At 40.8% G+C, this 20,536-nt stretch overlaps 2 protein-coding genes across 2 annotated transcripts; one reads left to right on the forward strand and one right to left on the reverse strand.

The window, feature by feature from the left end:
* Positions 1 to 9,456: 9,456 nt before the first annotated feature.
* On the forward strand, positions 9,457 to 17,347 carry LOC111065390 (ell-associated factor Eaf-like). The gene is made up of 3 exons (XM_041595620.1): positions 9,457 to 10,081; positions 11,453 to 11,815; positions 11,927 to 17,347. The coding sequence occupies exons 1-3, from the start codon at positions 9,797 to 9,799 to the stop codon at positions 12,572 to 12,574; spliced, it is 1,296 nt and encodes a 431-aa protein (XP_041451554.1). The 5' UTR covers positions 9,457 to 9,796; the 3' UTR covers positions 12,575 to 17,347.
* LOC111065392 lies at positions 12,747 to 13,699 on the reverse strand. Its single transcript, XM_022353537.2, has 4 exons — positions 13,522 to 13,699; positions 13,344 to 13,456; positions 12,890 to 13,275; positions 12,747 to 12,822 (listed from the first exon to the last, which is right to left on the reverse strand). The coding sequence occupies exon 3, from the start codon at positions 13,256 to 13,258 to the stop codon at positions 13,103 to 13,105; it is 156 nt and encodes a 51-aa protein (XP_022209229.1). The 5' UTR covers positions 13,259 to 13,275; positions 13,344 to 13,456; positions 13,522 to 13,699; the 3' UTR covers positions 12,747 to 12,822; positions 12,890 to 13,102.
* Positions 17,348 to 20,536: the final 3,189 nt, after the last annotated feature.

Here is a 20,536-nt window from a genome sequence, read left to right on the forward strand (position 1 = left end):
AACGGCCTTCTCGCTCCTTAGCTCTCTATTTGCTGGTGCTGCTGCTGCTGCTGTTGCATTTCGCGGTTTGTGCCCTCCTTTTAGGGCAGGGCCTTGGCAATGTGTGTGTATGTGGGTGAGGAAAGGGGGCAGCCCGCTGCAAAAACAGATTGAAAATGGAGAAAGTGTTCTCTTGTTTAAAGATCTACATATAAATGCATTTTATTGTTGCATTCTCGAGCATTCTCTTTGGCCCTTTTTTCGCTTGTGCATCGAAGAATTCCTTCCGGCTGCTCTTCCATGCTTCCTTATTCTCCTACCATCTCCCCTTAATGCTCCCACCCTATTCATATTTTTCCTTGTTTTATTATACATTTTCTTCTATTTTTTTTGGGTTGCTGGTTTTTGTTTACTTATGAAATTTTTTGTTTATGTTTATTCTGTTTTTGGGTTCTCGCTGTGTGTCTCTCTTTCACTCTTTGCCTTGTTCTGGTTTTTATCAGCGCCATCTGTTGATAGAGTGAGAGAGGGAACAGAGAGTAATGCAGGAAAAGGAATCAATTGTAGAATGGATCTGGGGCTAATAGGCCGTGCACCGTGACCCAAAAGGGAGAGAGGCAGAATGACAAGCGGAGCAGCAGGAGCAAGAGGCGGAAGGTGTCCGCTCAAGGGGAGATGTTGATGTCTCGTAAGAGAGGCGAAAAACACTCCAAGGGAACTCTTCCATAGATCCCACTTCTTAAATGACTAAATTTCATCATTTAAATGCCAATCGATACTTGATCTTGTGATCTCTGCTTTCAGAATTCAGAAATCTATTTTCTATTTATTTTGTATGCTTGGGTTTAATCTTCAATGACATAATCACGCCACAAATCTCGCCGCAAAATGTTTCTCATATTCTGGCGTCGTCATTGAAGACGACTTGTGGTGGGCGAGGGGTAGAATGTTTTTACACTTAAATTACATTTGTCACAGGCCCCAACGCCAAAAACAGACAGACAAATCTATACGCGAAAACAACCCATCCATTAATCATGCACGAATAATTCATATAAAATGATTGGCAAGGTAGAAAAAATATACACAATATACACATAGTAGTAGTACGTGTTTTTGTGTATAACTAATATTGCAAGTCTCTGATCAATTAGCAGGCTTGGATCGTGACAAGAACATAATAGTACAAAAAATCATAGAAGAATCACACACTATAAAAAGGGGAAAAATGTGCGCATAGTATAAATTACAAGAATTTCCATTCGATGTGGAAGATTTTTAAGTGTTTTGAATTTTTTTTGAATACTTTGGGGAGCTCTTCTTCCCTTTAGGGACTTTTCACCTTTAGCTTTCGCTGGTGAAATTTTCACTGCTGCTTTTGCCTCTTGAAAAATTCCTTTAAAATTCTTTTTAAATCTATGGCATTTCTTCTTTATCCATCTGTCATTCCTTATTTCCTTTTTACACCTTCCTTAACTAGTTTTTCTAATGATTTTTGTTATGCCTTTTTTTCCGTCATGTGTTTCTGTGTTCTCTTCTGTTTCTCCTTGAACTGTTTTCTGCTTTGCATTCTGTGTGTGTGAATTTGTGTTTTTGTTTGTGTTCCGTTATTTGTTTTTGATGGTTTGTTGTTTTTCGAACATGTTTTTGGGGGGGAAAGAAAAAAAACAAAGCAAAAAATAAGGGAGTTCTCGAACTTTTCTGCATTTCTGTTTGCCTGACTCGCAAACGTATTGCACTGCTTGCTTGATTTTGTGATCTAAATTATGGTGGCTTTAGCGGTTCATACACTGCTTTCTTTCTCTCTAGTTCCACTGCCTTCTGGGCGTTCTTCACTGCCTTTCTTTCGTTCTCGCTGTGTGTTTTACTTTTTGTTTGTTTTGTTTTTTTTTTCGTTCGTTTTGGCGGCAACAGCATTTGATGAATGATATAATACGAAACCGATTACGAATCCCACCCACGCAACCACACACACACACACACACACACACGCAAACACAGAGAAAAGAACAATCACAAGGCCAGAGAGATTGTGAGAGAGGAAGGGTGGCGGAGAAACTTTAAGAAGCTTTGCACGCAAGCAGTGTTGCTTATGCTTGCACTGCTTCCACCCTCTGCCTCTGCCAATACGCAGCAGCAGCAGCAGCCGCCGCAGCCGCACCATAAACGAAAGCAGCAGCTACGAAAAAAAGGTCGTTGAATGAGGTCAAGGTAGCGACTGCTGAGCTGGCTGATGCTCTCTGGCTTTCTTTCCCTCTCGCTCTGCTTGGCATCCACCATGCCTAGCGCCGCTGTATCTCCTTGGGGTTCTCTGCTGCTGCTGCTGCTGCTGCGACTCCTTGTACCATCTCTGCTTCAACAGGGTAAAGGGTATTTATGACTTTCAACAGAGCAGGAACTATTCGAAAATATATAAAGCAAATTCTTGTAATAGGAAAGAAAAACTCTTTGAACCAGTGGAACATACATTTGGCTTTACTTGGAGGTATCAAAGTCTTCGTATCCCCAAAAAGGAAAAGGGCAAGCTCTTTCTTGACTTTGTTTCTATTTTCCACTTCATTTATTGATTTGTGGCGTTTAGATGTCAGAAAATTAGAGATTATTAAGGTGCTGTCTCTCTCTCTCTCTCTGTCTCTCTCTGTCTCTGTACCGCTGTCTTCCTGCTGTGTGAAGGAGAAAAAAGTGGATAGATGATTTTAGGAGAGGCAGAGGGGATTCGTGAAATACGAACGAAAAAAATACATTAAACACAGAAAACACAAACAAACAAACGATCGACGGCAACGGCATCGCTGCAAGAGAAAAAAAAAACATTAAATAAACAAAATTCGAAAATAAACGTAACACCAACGAAAAAAAAAAAAAACACGAGTAGGAAAACCTTTGAGTCAGTTGATGCTACATAGGGGATACCCTGCACGCGAAGGTACTCTCTGAATGGGAGTGAAAGCAAATGCCAGAGTGTATAAATAATTATCCAATATACTCCTCCAGAATAAAGACAATCCTTTACTGTACTCTCCAGGTCTCTTAAGAAGTTCACAATAGGGAACTAGTGGTGTGGTGTGTGTGTGCTACGCGTCATGCAGCGGCGTAACTCGGTTTGTTATGTTTGGTTTTGCCTTTACAAATCACATGAGAGTATAGGGTATGCTAAATTGAAATTAAAATCTTGTGTGTGTGTGTGGTTTCTCTTCGTACATTGCCTTTTCGAATAGGAATGGAAATGAGAGGCAAAGAGTGTGTTTCGTTCGGGTTTTGTTTTTTTTTTTTGGGGTGGGGGAGGGCTGACTGCGGGCGACACTTGGCAACAAGTTGAATGCCACATGAAGCAGAAGATCAGAAATCCATCGCTGCTAGAGAGGCGAGCAATGGGATCGGTAATATATATAATGAATGAATGGATGGGGAATGTACATATGTACATACATACATACATACATACATACATATATGTATATGGAGAATCGGCAATTGCTCTTTGATGTTTGTGTGCTTGCCACAATATTTTCCATATATTCTCTTTCTACATTCGCGCGCACTCGCGTGCACTCGTATTTCTCCGATTGTTTTGATGGATTCAATCACATTTGATGGACTGACAGACAGACAGACAGACAGACAGACAGACAGACAGATCGACCGATGAATGGGGCAAGGGCGGGGTTGGGCACGGGGACTGTGGTTGTATGGAGGTGCGAGGAAATTCTTTAGATAACCTTTCGAAATGGGTGAAATCGACGGGGTGTGGCGTCGTCGTGTGGCTTAGGTCAGCAATGTAGAATATTCCTTAAACTTGGAACATGTACCAGAAGTGGGACAGCCATTTATCCAGCTTCTGGCTCTGTCTATCTCTCTTTTCCCCTCTTTCCTCCTCTAGTCCATTGAGACATTTTCTAGCGGCTATTCTGCCTTTCAGCAAGCAGTGAATTGATCCGAAAGCAGTATATACATATGTATGTTAACCTTGCAAGCAGTGGTGTTTGTCAGTTATGCAGCTCATCCAGCTCGAAAAAGCAGTGGTTTCTCTCTATAACGGGCGGTACACCTTGTAAGTAGTGCTTTCCTGATGTGTGGATGGGTCATCCACTGAGCAAATCCGTATTTATACCTTGAACAACTCCCAAGCATTTGTTTCACCCGTAAAGCAGTCCAATTTGAACACTTGTTCCACAATTTCTTTGATTCCATTATGATTTCGATGATTCGCTTAGAATAATCAGTAAATGGGGGAACTTCACCTCATTCAATAAATTAAATCTGTCCCTATTTAACCGTGTATTTCTCCTTGGATTTTTCTTGCCCTTTCACCTGTGTCGCTCTCTCTCTATCTCTCTGGGTATCCTTTCTTTCTTTTGTTTATCCTCACCTCTAGATCGCCTGCCCCATTAATCAGATATATGATTCTACATATGTACAGACAAATATGTATCTGTACCTACCATCTGCCTTATATACACATATTAATGTACATATGTATATATAGACTTCCCGTATGAGGGAATGATTTATCGCGTTGATATCGCTGTTTGCATTGTACTTTTGCTGCTTCTTGTGTCAGCTTTATGTTCCTACTTGTATATTGTATTTATTTTTTATCGACTTTAATTCTGCGAATTTGATAGACAAAGAAATCAAGAATAAAAATGAAGTCTAGGCATATACATATGTATTTAATATATATACAGATTCATATACATAAATATATATCTGTAATTGCACGTACAAATTGCGATGCCCCCCCCGTGTTGCGTGTGTCTTTCTTAATTTTAGCTTGCCTTTTTTTTTTATCGATTCTGATAGTGATTCTAGTACAACAAAAGCCAGCCCCCATATCAAATCATATCGTATCGGATCGTATCGTATCATATATAAAAGAGGTGTCGTCTAGTCCTCGTCTCCTATTCCCCCCCCTATTCCGCTGTCTGTTTTGTTTGTTTGCCTACTCAGATATCGAACATGGAACCATGGAACCAGTCGGGGGGAATATCTCTTGGGGCTATCTCTTGAAATGAAATTGTAATGACAAGGGACAGATAGGGTGGGGATAGATACGATAGATATGAGAACCTCCAGTATGAAAGGAGAGAGCAGAAGAGGAGTGTTCTCGCAATGCCCTTCATTGCTATTCTTTGAATCTCTCTGCCAGGAGAGCACCAAAGAAAATTGCAGAAAGTTAGTAGTAGTTAAAATAAATAGTAGTAATACGATTTAGAACCTATGTATTTTCCGTTCTTAAAATCACTTTTTAAAAATATGATACCATCTCTTCTCTGGCCATGGAAATATTTACGGTGGCGTTTCAGTCCATTGATATACGATTCTGATTAGAGCAGGAGTAGCTCTTGCCCTTAGTAATCCCCCACACAAATTATTCCCCACATACATAACTGATACAACAGATCTTTTGTTCTAATCTTATCGAATTCGATTGGAATTTCTTGGAACGTTAACGGTCATTTCCTTTTCTTTTTATGAATGGACTCAAAAAGTAGACAAACAAACCAAAAAAAAGTATAACAAAAATATAGAAAAATTATATGTAAAAAATAAAAAATTAGTAGTATAAAACAAAGAAAAAAATATTTAAAAAATGTAAACATAAAAAATAAACAAAAATGTATGAAAAAATATATTTAAATTAAAAATAAAAAAAGGATTAATTTGAATCAAATTACTATGTTTTTTTTTAGTCGCACCAATGGTACAGGTGGCTGGCACATTTTCCATGCATTGGATGCATTTTGAGCTTTGTTCTTGTGTTGTTTTTGACCCCATCTGGCTCTCAAACGAGAGCGCCACTCAAATGAGGAGAGAGAGAGAGGCGCAGCTGCAATCTGATTGATCCGTGCCTCTGATCCACAGATTATTCTTATTTCCATTAGCCCCCCCACCCGATTAATACGCTGTTATTGTTTCTTTCTCCCTTTTGTTTTTTGTTTTAATTCTCATTTAATCTCGTTTCGGTTTCGGATTGTTGCTTTTGTGACGCCCCCCAAACAAAAAGAAAACAACTTTGATTGATGTAATTCTCCGGATCTCTCTCTCTCTCTCCCTCTCTGCCTGTTCCTGTTCCTCTTTCTCTACTGCTGTACCGTTCTGTACTTTTACCGTTCGTTTGCTCATTACACGCATGTTCTACCTTTATTCGCTCTCTTCGGCTGGCCCTGCTGCTTCAATCTTCCATGCCATACGGGCGATACGGTTTTCGTTTTATGCTTTTGGGCTTCTTCTTTGTTTCATTTTATTTTTGTATACCCTGTACTTTTGGAGAGCAAATGATTTCGAGGGATGATGTGTTGATCTTAGAATTAAATTAAAATCAAATCAATAAATTTAATTTAAATATTCTTAGCACCAATTTAATATATTTCATTTTTAAATTATATGTTTCTAATACTTATTTTTAAAATGTTTTATATTTACATATATTAAATATGCGTCGCACTTAAAATGCTTTTTAATACATTTAAAATTAAATAAAAGCTATCGTATCTGATCTCTTATAGGTATTATATGTACATAGGTATCCTATAGTCGGTAAACACTGTTCCCTTTCTGCTACTCGTCCAAACGAGTAGTGCAAAACAATCAATTTAATTGTGTTATCAACGAAAGACCAGCAAAAGAAAGAACTCAAAAGCAAACAACAAAACACTAGAAAAGCTGTTAAGTATAGTCGTCAATAAAAAAAAAGAAAAAAAGCTGGGCAACTGATTCCTCTGTTTGTTTTGTTTGTCGTGATATCATATTATTATATTAAGCGGAAGAACAATCAATGTCCATGCCTTTCAAAGAAGTAGTGCCTATTGCCAGAAACCATTCCTTATATTTTTCTTCAGAAAATGTGTGTAAAATGAACGCATAAAGATTGATTTTAAGTGCAAATATTGTTGCAGCATCGATATGCTTCCTCATGTTAGTGGGAACTTTTGTCCAGTGAATAACTGAATAATTCGGAGAATTTATTCCCCTTCCTATTCGTCTCAGAAAGCATTCGACCCCCGTTCTCCATTTCCAATTTGTTTTAACTTTATTTTCGCAATCTCTAAAGTACTCCCATCGCTCCCACATGATGCAGATGCACATTGATGCTCGACTCGAGACGCACAAGCGAATGCTGCACAAGAGAATGCCCAAGAATTTTTCTATTGTGTTGTTTAATTCCTGGGATATTGTGGGGAGTGCCAGTTATGATGGGGGAGTACTATACCTCGTTCAACCTTCAAAACGTCTATCGCATTTCAATTTGCTGATAATTCTGATATATAGGTCGTTATATGATGTTGTTTTTTTATTTGACAGCGTCAAACAAAACAGAAGCCGCCACAGAAACTCATGTTTTCTGTTTTTAATGATTTTGCCATTCTGTTTTTCAGTTTTACGCGAAGATTATCTGTGCTGCTGTTTGGTCTGCCTGTCTGTCTGCCTCTCTCTCTCTCCGTCTCTGTTTATAAGTACGATCGTATATCTATTGCCTTGAATGACTTGTGACACACTTGAGAGCCGCAAAAACCACTTTGACAATTGCAATTACCAGTAAAAATGGGGAATGGGGCAATTATAGAGTGTATCTCTGTATCTCTCTATCTGTATCTGTATCCGAACAATCGCTCTGTTGCTCGTAATTACATATGTTTTAGCTCTCAAATTATTATTGTCTGTCTGTCTGGCTGTGTGGCTGTCTGTCTGTCGTGTGCGGTTTCTCGTTGTTTAATTACGAGATAAAGTGGTAAAAAAAAAATACTGAAAAAGCAATTGAAGAAATATATATAAAAACAAATCTTTAAATTAGCAGGAAATCAAACACAGACAGAGGAGAGGACAGGGAGAGAGATAGAGAGATGGTTATAAATCCTTAAGCAAGTCAAGGACGCTTGACCCCTTCACTGGGGCAGCGCAGAGCAGGGCCTTTGACCTTATCGCTTGGCCAATTAAATGGAACTCCCAGGGGTGCCATGGGGTCACAGACCGAACAGAATAAGCCAGCACAAAAATAGCCACACCAGGGGGTGGCAGCATTGGAACTATGAGAAAAGAATTCAACTGCATAATTATGTGGTTGAAAAACTCCAGTAAAAAAATTATTTTGAATGGAATGAGCAATGGGGAATATTTACTCCCCAATCCCAAATCTGCACACAGCAGAGCGGTTTTCAATATGCATGGTGAAAACAAATGCAAATATTTCAACATACTTTAAGTCAAATACAATTCATTAAAAACTATTGAACTTTGCAGACATTTTTTTGTTTTTTTTTTTTTATATACTTAAAACGAAAACTATTTTTATTGGCTTTTCATCTCCATGTTGATGATCTCCCGCTGCATTTTACTGTCAATGACATTCACTGGGGGAGTACACCTAGACCCGCCCCGCCGAACGGGAGGGGGTATTAACCCTTTCTTGCCACAGCTGTGTGTTGTTTTGGCCTTTAAGCTTTTTAAGCCACAAAAACACAAACATAAAAAAAGTTGCTGTATTTTTATTTCTATTACATTTTTCATTTTCATTTCTTTTGGCTTGAAAGTTTTACTCGTTTGGGTTTTTTTTTGTGGCGGCCACAAACCCTGTGGCCTGACCGCCACCGTATATCGTCATTATATCATGGATCATTATGATCATCCCATATGTCCGATTACAGTTAGTTGAGTGCTTTTTAACAGCTTTTTATGGAACTGGAAAACAAAACAAAAGCTCGAAAAAAAATACAAAAACCTTTTACAGCTTTAATTACATAAAAAAAAAAAAATACAGCCTCAGCCATAACTTGCGTATGATCCGTGTGTCTGCTGGACATTGACCGTCAAATCGGTGGCGAGCAGATGGGTGGGTAGGGGAGGGGCGGCAGCTGAAAAGTGTTCCAGCAGCAGGCACGCCCCGTCGCATTTGCCACACCAGTGCCAGTCTCCTCCTCGCCAGACAATCGCATGACACAGACACAGAAACCGCCCCCCAAAAACTAAACATTTTTGTTTTCTAGGGTTTACTGATCTCTCACTTATTTTTTATTATTTTTTTTTTTTTTTGGTTGGTAGGTAATACTTACCACATGACATTTTGGGCTTTTAAGTGGGATTTTCCAGCAGCATTATTATAGGTTTGCTTCAGCAGTTTCTTTTGAATTATTGAGTTCCATTTCTGTTTTTTCTGGAGGTATCTTTTTTTTTATCTAAAATTTGTACCATTGTATTTATTACATTACAATAGATCTTCCATATTTATTTATTTGTTAATCACAAAATTACATTAATTACTATTTTCAGATCCGACTAAACCATTGGGGATCCATGGGATAAGCAATGCAAAAAATTATTCTAGGGAAAGTAAATATGATAATATGCAGCGCTACGATGGGCCTCGTGGCGCCAAACCGCCGTTTATTTGCAACGGATCTCAGACGCTAAAAGCCAAAGAGGAAGAAAGGAAGGAAGAATAATAATAGTAGGAGCAGCGCCAGTGGCAGCGGTGGGCCAGGGCCAGGGCCAATATACCCCTCCCACCCACAAATGAGGAGGGTTGGCAACGACGGGCCAACAACAGGTTGAGGAGCAGCACCTAAGCAAAAGCGCACAACAAATCAAAAGCAAATGCCAGAGCAAAAGCAACAGCAGAAAGAAGCAGCAAAATAAAACAGAGAAAATCACCAAAACCGCAGAAACAGCCAAGCAGAGGCCAGCCTAAAGAGAGCGGCAGACCGACCGACCGACCGGGCAGGCAGCCGTGAGAGTAAAAGAGGGAAGAGAGAAATCCAATCAACAAAAAAGAAAAACAAAAACCAAACGCAATCGCAGCAGCAGCAGAAGCAGAAGCAAAATGTTACAAAACTCGAACGCAGCTGCAGCGGCACAGGCAGCGGCGCAGGCTGCGTCGGCGGTGGCCACACCATCGACTGCAGCAGCAGCAGCAGCGGCGGCGGCGGCTAATAATGCCGCAATTGCCGCCTCATCCATACAGCCGAAGCTGATTGTCATACGAAGGCGTCCGAATCAGGGCTTCGGCTTTACGCTGCGTCACTTTATTGCCTATCCACCGGAAGATGATGCCAACGCAGCGGCGGCGGCGGCGGCAGCGTCAGCCGGCGTCACCAGCTGGTCACAGGTGAGAAACAACGGGGTTGGAAAAGGGGGGAAATCAGACCTTGCGAAAGGAAACGAGAGAGAGTAAAATAAAGAGAGTGAGTGAAAGAGAGCGCTGACTGCGCTGGCGCGCCGGTCAAGCAGAGAGGTGCAATTAGTCATCCGACTGCTGCTGCCCGTCCACTTTTGCTTTTTTGTTGTTGCTGTTGCTGTTGTTGTTGCTTTACCGCATGCAAATGTCGTGTGACAGCAAAACAGTGGGACAGAGAGGGCGCGTGAGGCAGAGAGCGGCAGAGAGAGAGAGAGAGAGTAAACAGGCTTACAGGGAGTAAACTTTCAATGGGGAACACAAAGTCTTCTGCCGCCTCTGACGACGACGTCGCGCTCTGTCGCGTTACGTGAGCGGCAGCAGCGCACGCGCGACTTATTCAAATTGCGACTATTTTTTTTTTTGCTGCTTTCTTTTTGCTTTTTATTTGCGAGCGACGATTTCTTACAGCATCGAGCATGCGCGGTTTATCAAGAGGTTTGTGTTCGGTTTGCCCATATTGTGCGGCACTGGAGGATGCTTTTTGGATGAATGAATATTCAACAGGGTTTTTTGTTTTGTTTTTATGCTAAATAAATGATCTGAGGCAAGACAAAGTAAAAGTGCCATAATATTTAAATGGATGAAAAAATGTAAAAAAGAAACTTTTCGATTTGTTTTCTATTTTATGGGAAAGGGTATTCGATTCTTCGTTGGTGCCGAATGCATGCTTAAATTCATATTTCTTTTCATTCGCCTTTTTGTTGTTGTTGTTTTTTCCCCACTAATTTGCGTTTGGCTCATTTTAATTTTTGTTGTTGGTTTTTGTTTTAATATTAAAAATCATAGCCCGCTCTTGTTGGCTCTTTCGCTCGCCCGAACCTCTTTTAAGATGCCTGTACACGTTCAGTTTTTCACCGATGCTTTTTTGTAGTCTGATAGAGTTTTTGCTTAATTGTTTTTTTTTTTTTTTCTTTAATAAAAGAACCAAAATAATAATGGAAATTATGAGAATCTTTTGCTATTTTTAATCGATGGATTATGCTTGGCCATTTCAATTGGATTTTTATCGTTGAAAAAGTGTTGGCAGAAGGCTTTACGTGTTTGCAGCAGCAGCAGCAGTAGTTCGCTCTCTTGATCACTCGTTTAATCCAAACGGTTGGGGCTTGGCTTGGCTCGGTTCGGTTCGGCTGGGCTCTCCTCTCTCTTTCTCTCTCTGCGCGCTATACGCTCTCCTGGGTGAATGCTTTTTGTAGTTGTTGTTGCTTTTTATTCACGATTTATGTGCCTTAAACTGTTGTTGTTGTTTTCTTTCTGTTTTTCTGTAATGCTTTTTGGTCTTCGTTTCGTTGTCGTTGTGTGTAGGAAGCATCCACTGGAGGTGGCAGCAACAGCAACAGACACAGCCACAGCGGCAGCAGCAGCAGCAATAGCAACAGCAACAACAGCAATAGCAACAGCAACAGCGCTGCCGGAATGGAGCCACCAACATCACCGACATCGCTGCCGCCATACCAGGTGAAAGCGATGGAGACCATTTTCATCAAAGAGGTACAGGCGAACGGACCGGCCCACTATGCGAACCTCCAGACGGGCGACCGTGTGCTGATGGTCAACAATCAGCCGATAGCTGGCATTGCCTACAGCACCATCGTTTCGATGATCAAGCAAACGCCGGCGGTGCTCACGCTGCACGTTGTACCCAAGGAATGCGATGTGCTACAAATGGTGAGTAAGAAGAGGATATATATTATATATATTATAGTATATTATATTATATTATATAATATATCTAATCTATTGCCCCTTATCTAACTCACTCTATCTCGCTCTCGTTAGCACTATACGAGCATTGCCCATACGCCGGAATCGAATCGGTTGACAATGTCAACGCACTCGCCATCGCATGGGCATGGGCATGGGCACGGGCACGGGCACGGGCATACGCTGCTGGCCAATGGAACGACCAATGCCTCCACCGCCTCCACAATCCACAAATCCACATTTCCACAGCAGCAGCAGCAGCAACAACTACAACAACAACAACAACAGCAGCAGCAACAGTTGATCTCATATCCCGCTGTGGCTGCCACATCATCGCCGGCATCCTCGCCGCACCAGCATCAGCATACGCACACGTATCCGCATCCTGTTCAATCACATCCTTCACATGGACATGCACCGTCCCTGCATGGCGGCAGTCGATCTGGTAGCATAACCAGCACCAACAGCGGAGGAGTCGTCTCCTCCATGAGTCATCATCATCATCATCAGCAGCAGCAGCAGCAACAGCAGCAGCATCATCATCATCGTCATCCGGCTCTCAGTGGCGGCAGCAGTAGCATTGATTTCGGAGATATGGCCCTTGGCCTGCGTCAGCATCCTCATCAGCATCTCTATCAGCAGCAGCAGCAGCATCATAATCATCATCAACAGCATCAGCTGCTCTCCACTGGCGGCGGCAGCAGTGGCGCCTTCATGCGGTAAGTCAATAAACTTTTCCCCTCGAGCAACGGGTCGGGTGTGTTAATGAAATGAAAAGAAAAGAAAAGATCGATCAAAGCTAATTTTGAATCTAGAAACAGATTAATTTATGTGATTGGGAAAGGCTTTTAGAACAACAACAAAAAGAAAAAAAAAAAAACAAATGCAATTAATATCGATTGGCGAATAGATTTAATTGATTTAATGGGGTTCAAACATCGAAACATTCAAAAACAAACAAAGAATTTCAGCTGCGAAAAAAAAAGCGAAAGGGAAAAAAATTAGACAGAGATTTTGGCTTAACAATTGAATCCTCACCTGAAGATATTAGATATTAAATTAGGGGCTACCAATCCAATCCAAAACCAGGTCTGATGCCCATCGTGCCGCCATCGAAACAATTTTGATACAGAAATATTTTCGAATGTTTGCTTAACTAATCAATTTCGATCTGTCGAATGTCTCGATGCAAAAACCCAACGGATTGAAGCTAGAACTCCTAACCCATAAACGTGAACTGAGAACTAATCATTAAGGCAGTATCATTACGCCATCAAAAGACTTGGCAATGGGTATGGCTACCGCAAAGAAAGCGTAGCTCTTGATAATGTCCCAGACGAACGGTTCGTTATATATCGCATTGCATATAACGCGAATCTTGTCAGCACGTTTCTTAAAATCAATCATATTGCGAGTGGGTTCCACTGTAAAAACAAAATGGAAATTAGTCACATTATTAAATGGTGTAAATATTTTGATTGATTTCCCTTACCTGCTGGTGGCTATTTGGTCAATTATTTGTAAAGTAATATTATTCCTTTTTTTGAGATTGAGACAGGGACAGAGACAAGCTAGCTGCCGTTTTGGCGGTTGAGGCGGTGCAGACTGTTGAGAGGCGTTGAGGCTTGGTTGCTGCAAAATTGTTTAACTATTTCAAAAATTTCAAATACCTGATTGTATATGAACTGTTGTTTAGTTCAGGTTGAGACAGAGAAAAAATCCCGTTGAGTCTTGTTGCTTGGTTGCTACAAAATTGTTTAGTTTTTTGTAAAATATATAATTCCTTTTTGTATCTGAATTTTCGTTGTTCAGCTTGAGACAGAGACAAACAAACTCCCCCTTTTAAAGTGACTATGAAATATTTGGCAAGGACTACTTGGTTCCCGAATTTCGAAACAACAGAAAATAATTCAATAATTATTTGTGGGGAAATAAATGGTGAATTGATGTAAAAAAGGGTGTGCTTAATGTTTAATTGCTTATGTCCAGCTCAACGATATGATAGGAGGCAGACACAGACAGAACTGTTACAGAGAAAAGGAGGATGTGTGGCAATGTGCCACCGTTTCTAGAGTGCAGTAAATTTTCCTTGGTCTTTGATTTGCATTGACAAATATTTAGTTACAAATTGTAATTGACATTTTAGATTTTTAAATGCACGCTGAACATTTCCGAATAATAAAGAAATTATTGAATAATTGTTGGCCAGAATTAACATAAAACGAAATTTTGAATATTTCTGTATAATTAAATAATAACAAACAAGAAACAGAATTAAATAAGTGGGGATTGCATATTGTTGTAGCTGGATAGTTGAATCGCCAAAAGTCCGAAATGTACCCACAACCCACCAGGACACTGTCATTGACGATTCAGGCCAGGTTTCATGGGAGGTAATGGTATGGCAGGTTCAATTCTTGACAAAAGAACATTTTAGGAGAGCCATTTACACACCGAAAAAATTCAATGTACCATTGAAATTTATGCATCTTGATATTTTAGAATTATCTTTGCACACATGCACTTCGGTGTCGGTTCAGTAGTCACATGTTGGGTCTTCCAAGTGCCACTGATTTTATATTCGACTGTGAATTCATGAAGGGTTGCGTTCTTAGTCTGGTCAGTGTGGCATGATGTTAGATTTTTGTGCACCTCTTTTGTGTATGTTTTCAGCCCTAAGGTTCCAGTTTCATGGGATACTTTACGATCTTTCCTTTTGAAGATTTATTTACAAATATTTCTGCATTCAGTGTTGTAATGGAAATGTCAAGCCATCCTCTGGCAAGATGCCTGAAATACAAAGCAATTATTGTTTAGATTTCTATATTGTTGAGTGAGACATGTGAAAATGGAAACAAACTTTGTGAATGTGATCCTTGGCATCCAATCCGTGTGCCCCACTCCTCTGCGTTGTCTGTGATGCGTGATTTATGGATGGCGATTGAAGTCCATTGACTGCGGAGCATGTGGAACCTGAAGAGGAAAAAAGAGGCCAAAACAAATCAGCTGGAACTGAAACAGAAACAGAAACAAGCAAATAACTAAGTGGAAAACTCTCAATGAGACACGAGAAATGTTTTTCGGCTTCTCTGGGTACGATACGAATATGAGGAGAGGGAGAGAGAAAGGGAAACACACACACAGAGAAAAGCAGAGGCAAAGAGCAGGGAAATTCAAGCTGCTGATGAACTAAATGACATTAATAATGTCATAACCGCATAATGAACCACAAACCAACGAATGGAGCGGAATGGCACAGAACAGAACGGAACGAACAATGCGAATAATTAAAGACAATTTGCAAATGTGGAAAACTGTGCCCAATGCATCAGACCCCAGCCCAAAAACCCCAAAACCCTGTTTTGTCCCGCCTACCCTGTCCCGGCTACCCTGTCCCGCCTATCCCGCCATAATGTCCAGTTTTTTTTTTGTTTTTGTTTTTTCTGTGGCCTTAATTTATATTGGGGATAAGGGGGACACCCAACCACCCTGCCCCCTACACCACTCACGCCATATAAAATATGGAAAACCCAACAAAATATGCGAGGGGTATGGTGGGGGGTGAGTCTGTGTCTTTTTTGGATGATTTCATTCCGTCATCAGAATTTCTGTTCATACGAAATATTCTCATCTCATTTCATTCATCTCTCGTCCCTCTGTCATACATTTTTGCCCCAACCATTGTTTTCCCATTGTATCTGTACGGAATGAAAATTTATATGCCATGCATATTTTCTCTTATATTTTATTTTATTCGATATAGCAAATGTAGTGTGACGTCTGAAAATCAAGCAATTCCTCAATTCCTGGCTCCAAAAAAAAAAAAAATAAACGGAACGAAAAACTGGAATCAATTCTTGGGGTTAATTAAGGGGGAAATGCCACAAAGAAAACAATTGAAATTACTTGAAGAATAAACAACAGATTGATTGGGACTAAAGGTACAAAGAAAGCGAAAAATTTCTGGTGTATAAAAAAAAGGGGGAATATTTATCTCATGTTGCTCTCAGGGGCAAGTCAAGTCAGAGCCGCTTGGCTGTCGCTTTGTGCCGCCACTTAATGCTGCAGTCGTTTCACCATGGATGGGGGGGACAAGGTCGTACCCTAAACATGTTATCACTTTAACCTTTGGGCTCTAAACTTCTTTACCTTTACCTTTACCGTCTCCTCTCACTTGGTTTGTTTATACTTTACATTTTTCTTTGCTCTGCACTTTGTCACGTTTTTCTCTCCGCACAATTTCAATGTGCAATTTTCAAATTATCATTTGTATTTTTCTACCCTGCACACATTACGTGAGGCAGGGCAACAGAGAACTGTAATAGATTAGCAAAACATAATTTCTCCAGAACAACAGAACGTGTAGAATGGAGAACAGAGCTATTATGAAAGGAGATTTACAGATCCCAGCGCAGGCATTCATATTCATTTATTTATTATTCGGTAATAATTCTCGAAAATGCATGAATAATATTTGTAAATCTTTTGGAACGATCTACAATCTGTTGAGTTCCGAAAGCCTCGCCTATGCTGACAAAGGGTTTTCATACTTATTACAAGTAAAAGATTTAATTGGTGGCACCTGCTGTTCGAGTTCCTGTGATGACTCAGAAAGCGTCAGATGGTGAATGGAAATTGGTCTAATTTTCTTGTCGTTTCCCCCTTCACTCTCTTTCCGGCTGCATTTTCGCCACTTGATAATTTTACACGTCCATTAAAACTGAGTTTGACGTTCCTCCCATATGAGATTTCTGTGGCCCCGTGGTCGCTGTCCCATATGAATTATTGAGAATTATTTTAATATGCAAAACGCAATGGCGAACAATATTTTTTGTACCCTCCTGTGCAACCCTGTGCCCGCCTTGTCACAATCTCATGGCCCTGCCATCGTCTCACATTGCGTATACGCAGCGTTGTTGCATATGAATATGAATAAATAAATCAATTAATACATATATTGTAAAAATGCAGCAACAAAAGCAATAACACAACTCATTGACTAATCAATAAATAGGTGGGGGGAGGGTGGTGAGAGAGAGAGAGAGGGAGAGAAAAAAACTTGGAAGAAGAGGAAAATCACTGCAATACCTTATACAAATATCGGAGTGTAAATGGATACCCGACACCCAACACCCGACGCCGACACCAACACGTCCCCCACCCTGATAAAATCCCAGTACTTTGCCCGAACAATACACAATGGGAATAGCATTTTTTTTTCGTATATATCTGTTTTTTTTTTTGTGACTTGCCGACGCGCGACACACCGCGCGCGCTCTCTCTCTTGTTCCACCATTGTTAAATAATTACGACAAATTTAATTGAATTTTGTATGGAACGATCATCAGGGCGAAGCAGAAGAAGAAACAGAACAGGCGGGGAAATCAGAGGGCAGAATAAGCGAAGAACCTGTGGGATCTGCCAGAGGCAGCAGCAGTACAAGGAGGCACTAGAACCAGTTGAAGCAGTGTAGAAGCGATCTCAAGCATAAATTATGAATGCTATGGGATTAGTTTCTATCTCGAGGGACAATGCAACTATATTTCGACTCACCTGTTGAAATTTGGCAGTGGAAGGTGCAAACAACAAACTTGTAAAATAATCATACCCAATTGAGAATGAGACAATGTCCAATGTTTCTGGCTGACTGACCAGTTTGCCGTTTTTATGCTGTGCTTGTTGTATGCTAATGATTATAATCGAATCTCCGTGCAAACAGATGAAAAAGCAGTGCAGGAAGGCAGAATAAACACTGCCGCCGAACAGAGCAGAACAGAATAAGAGCCGGCAGTGCAGACGGGCAGAAAATTGAGAAGCGGAAGTGCGCTGACAGAGGCAGTGACTGCAGGCAGCAGAAGCAGCAACAGTGGCAGTGGCAGTGGCAGTAGCAGTGGCAGCAGCAGAGCAAAGGAACGCATACATATGTCAATTCATTCGGCTATCAGCTGTAGGTGGGCGGGCGGTATTTCGATGGTACAGCTTCTGGGTGGGTGGCTTGAGGTGAGTGAAAAGGAGATGGAAAATATAACGGAGGACCACGCCCACGCTTAGGAATGCATTCATCGAGATGTGTGCTGCGACGCAACCAGACAGCAAGACACCACAACACACTTCGCCATTCGCACTCAATGAGGGGGAGGCTAGAAGGCAGGGCAAAAGCGCGCTAGAGAGAAAGAGAGAGATTCCCATACCCTCTGTTCCACTTGGCAGCACAAGGGTGTATTGGTTTCAACCGAGATGATGCACAACAGGCGGTAGAAAGCGCTTTACTGATACAAGAGATTTTTGAGACTTTATTTTCAATGACCGAGGTGCACTGCTGCATTACGAGCGACTCGTCGTGTAACGTCTAGAAACTAGAGGGGTGGACAGGTGCAGGTCCCCCTGCTAGGAAATTTATATCTTGACGAAAAAACAAAAATTGTCTGAGAAGACAAAAAAAAAAAAACAAAATATATGTCGTGTGCATGACAAGGAATATTGATTAGCAGCGTAAATCCAGCTGGAGTTTTTACAAGTTTAAAAATATGGCTGAGGCAGTTCCTGATAAACGACTAATCCTCTCTAAATAAAGAAAAACAAGAACCAAAAAACCTTTGATCGATATTAAAGAGTAAAGATTGAACTACTATTTGGCCTAATGTGTATTACGAGTTAATAAATTCTTATTAAGGAAGGTATTATATAGTTCCGAACGTGTGTGCTTGTGTGTTTTAAAATGTTTTTCCTAAAGATTAAAATGGAAATTGAGACACGAGTTCAGATTGAGTTTTGAGTAGACCTAGAGCCTCTCGTCTTGGCTGGAAGGGGTAGGTGGGAGGTTGGGTGGCTGATTTATGTAAATTATTGACTACCAACGAATACTTGAGGCACCAAGTATATGCGAACGAGTACAGGTATGTAAGTATCTATTAACATGGCTATAAACCAGATGTTTGTACATATACATACATACATATATATTGTGCTGTACTCGCATTCGTATCATATGCGCATATGCTGCTGCTGTTGTTTTTAAGGTTTACGTTGGTGTTGCCGCTGACGCTGCTGCTGCTGCCTGTACCCTGTACCCCGTCCCTGTTCCAAACAGAAGTTGACCTTCAATATGGAATATATATCGGTGTGCAGGTACTATGAGTACTTACACAACTGTACCGCATTATAACGCATTATCCTGCCGCGTGCATTTGGTTCTTTTTTGTTGTTTGCGCACTTGTAACTCAATTGATTGATTGACTGATTGATGGGTGGCGAAAATGTCGACACACCCTCGACCCAAAAAGCAGAAGAAGAGCAAAACCCATAACAATATTTCCATTGCGTGTGGCATGTGCATATGCATGTGCGCGCACAGTGGATGTGGTGCTTGCACGTGCCTGCCGGTATATCTTGTGCAACAAAATATATGTCAACCCCATACAGTCGAGAGTATTTCAACTGTTCAGATTGAATATTCAGTCGCATGAATTCTTTATTTATTTAAGTTATTTTTTAATAATACATCAGGGCAGTGTTTTGTTTTTTTTGTTTGTTTTTGTGATTGATCTGATTATTTGATCAGTGATCAGTTCTCTTATTCTACCGATAGGTGATGCTGCATGTCGCATCACTTAGTTTCCCGCCCTGCATAAAGCGCTTCGCTCTTTAAAATGAATTCGAAGCTCAGAAAATTCCATTCCAATAACACAACTGCATTTCACATTTAATTTGCATCGCAATTATCCATGAATAGCTATTTATTTAATGCAAATTCCACATAAACAACACTCGACATCCTCAGCAACTGTGGCAATTGTGTGGCTTAAATTTGTATAGAGATCGTTGCTTGGTTTTCACCTGAAATGAAGACCTCCTACGAAGCCATGCCCATGGCTTTTCGAGTTCGACGGAAATTCCATTAGTGCTGGTGACAGAATTCTAGGTAAAAACGAGTAATCCTTGCACATAGTTAGGTTGTCGTCTCTGTAGTCGACAGAGTTTCAGTTACAGTTTTAGGTTCCTTTGTATACCACTGTGCATTATGACAAAATTTAAATACTTGTTTTTGCATTGACCATTACGTATACGCCCCCCATACCGTGTTTGGGTGGCTCGATTGTTTGGATATTCCAACCCCTAGCCACACCTTGCCACTCCACACTGCACCACATTCCACTCCTTCTCTGTCTCTCTCTCTCTCTCTCTCTCTCTGTATCCATTGGGCCCCCACGTCCGCTGGGCGAGTAAATAAACAAGGTTAATGGGGGAGGAGGGAGGAGTACTTGGGATGCGACGCGCCGAGTATTTGGCCAGTCAGTCGGTGGACACTGATAGTGATTCTCGAGCGAGAGCAGTGGATGTCGCATGCATATCGACTGCCCGCCCATCCTTCTGTTGTTCTGCATAAACCCACTCTGTGGGCAGTTGTCACACTCCTCTTTCATCCACTCAAAATATTTATTTATCTTTTTATTGGTTATAAAATATTTAAAAAAAAAAAAAATCAAGCAGAGTGAAAGAAAGAAATCACGAAGAAAAAAAAAAAGAAAAAACGGAAGATGAGTGGAAAAGGAAGAGCGAGCATCAGTCGATGGCCTAGAGATGGGGCAGTAATGGGAGAGCACGAGCCCCGGGGGAAGTAAAAATATGGCTCAAAATTTAGCCAACAAAATGATCCTCATTTGATCTATGATTTGGTAAGCGAGA

Source organism: Drosophila obscura, unplaced genomic scaffold, assembly GCF_018151105.1.
Source record: "Drosophila obscura isolate BZ-5 IFL unplaced genomic scaffold, ASM1815110v1 contig_73, whole genome shotgun sequence".
NCBI classification, from domain to species: Eukaryota; Metazoa; Arthropoda; class Insecta; order Diptera; family Drosophilidae; genus Drosophila; species Drosophila obscura.

Coding starts and splice junctions, on each gene's coding strand:
- LOC111065390 (XM_041595620.1), top strand. CDS start 9,797: ATGTTACAAAACTCGAACGCAGCTGCAGCGGCACAGGCAGCGGCGCAG. Junction 10,082..11,452: donor GCGTCACCAGCTGGTCACAG/GTGAGAAACAAC, acceptor CGTTGTGTGTAG/GAAGCATCCACTGGAGGTGG. Junction 11,816..11,926: donor AATGCGATGTGCTACAAATG/GTGAGTAAGAAG, acceptor CGCTCTCGTTAG/CACTATACGAGCATTGCCCA.
- LOC111065392 (XM_022353537.2), bottom strand. CDS start 13,258: ATGATTGATTTTAAGAAACGTGCTGACAAGATTCGCGTTATATGCAAT.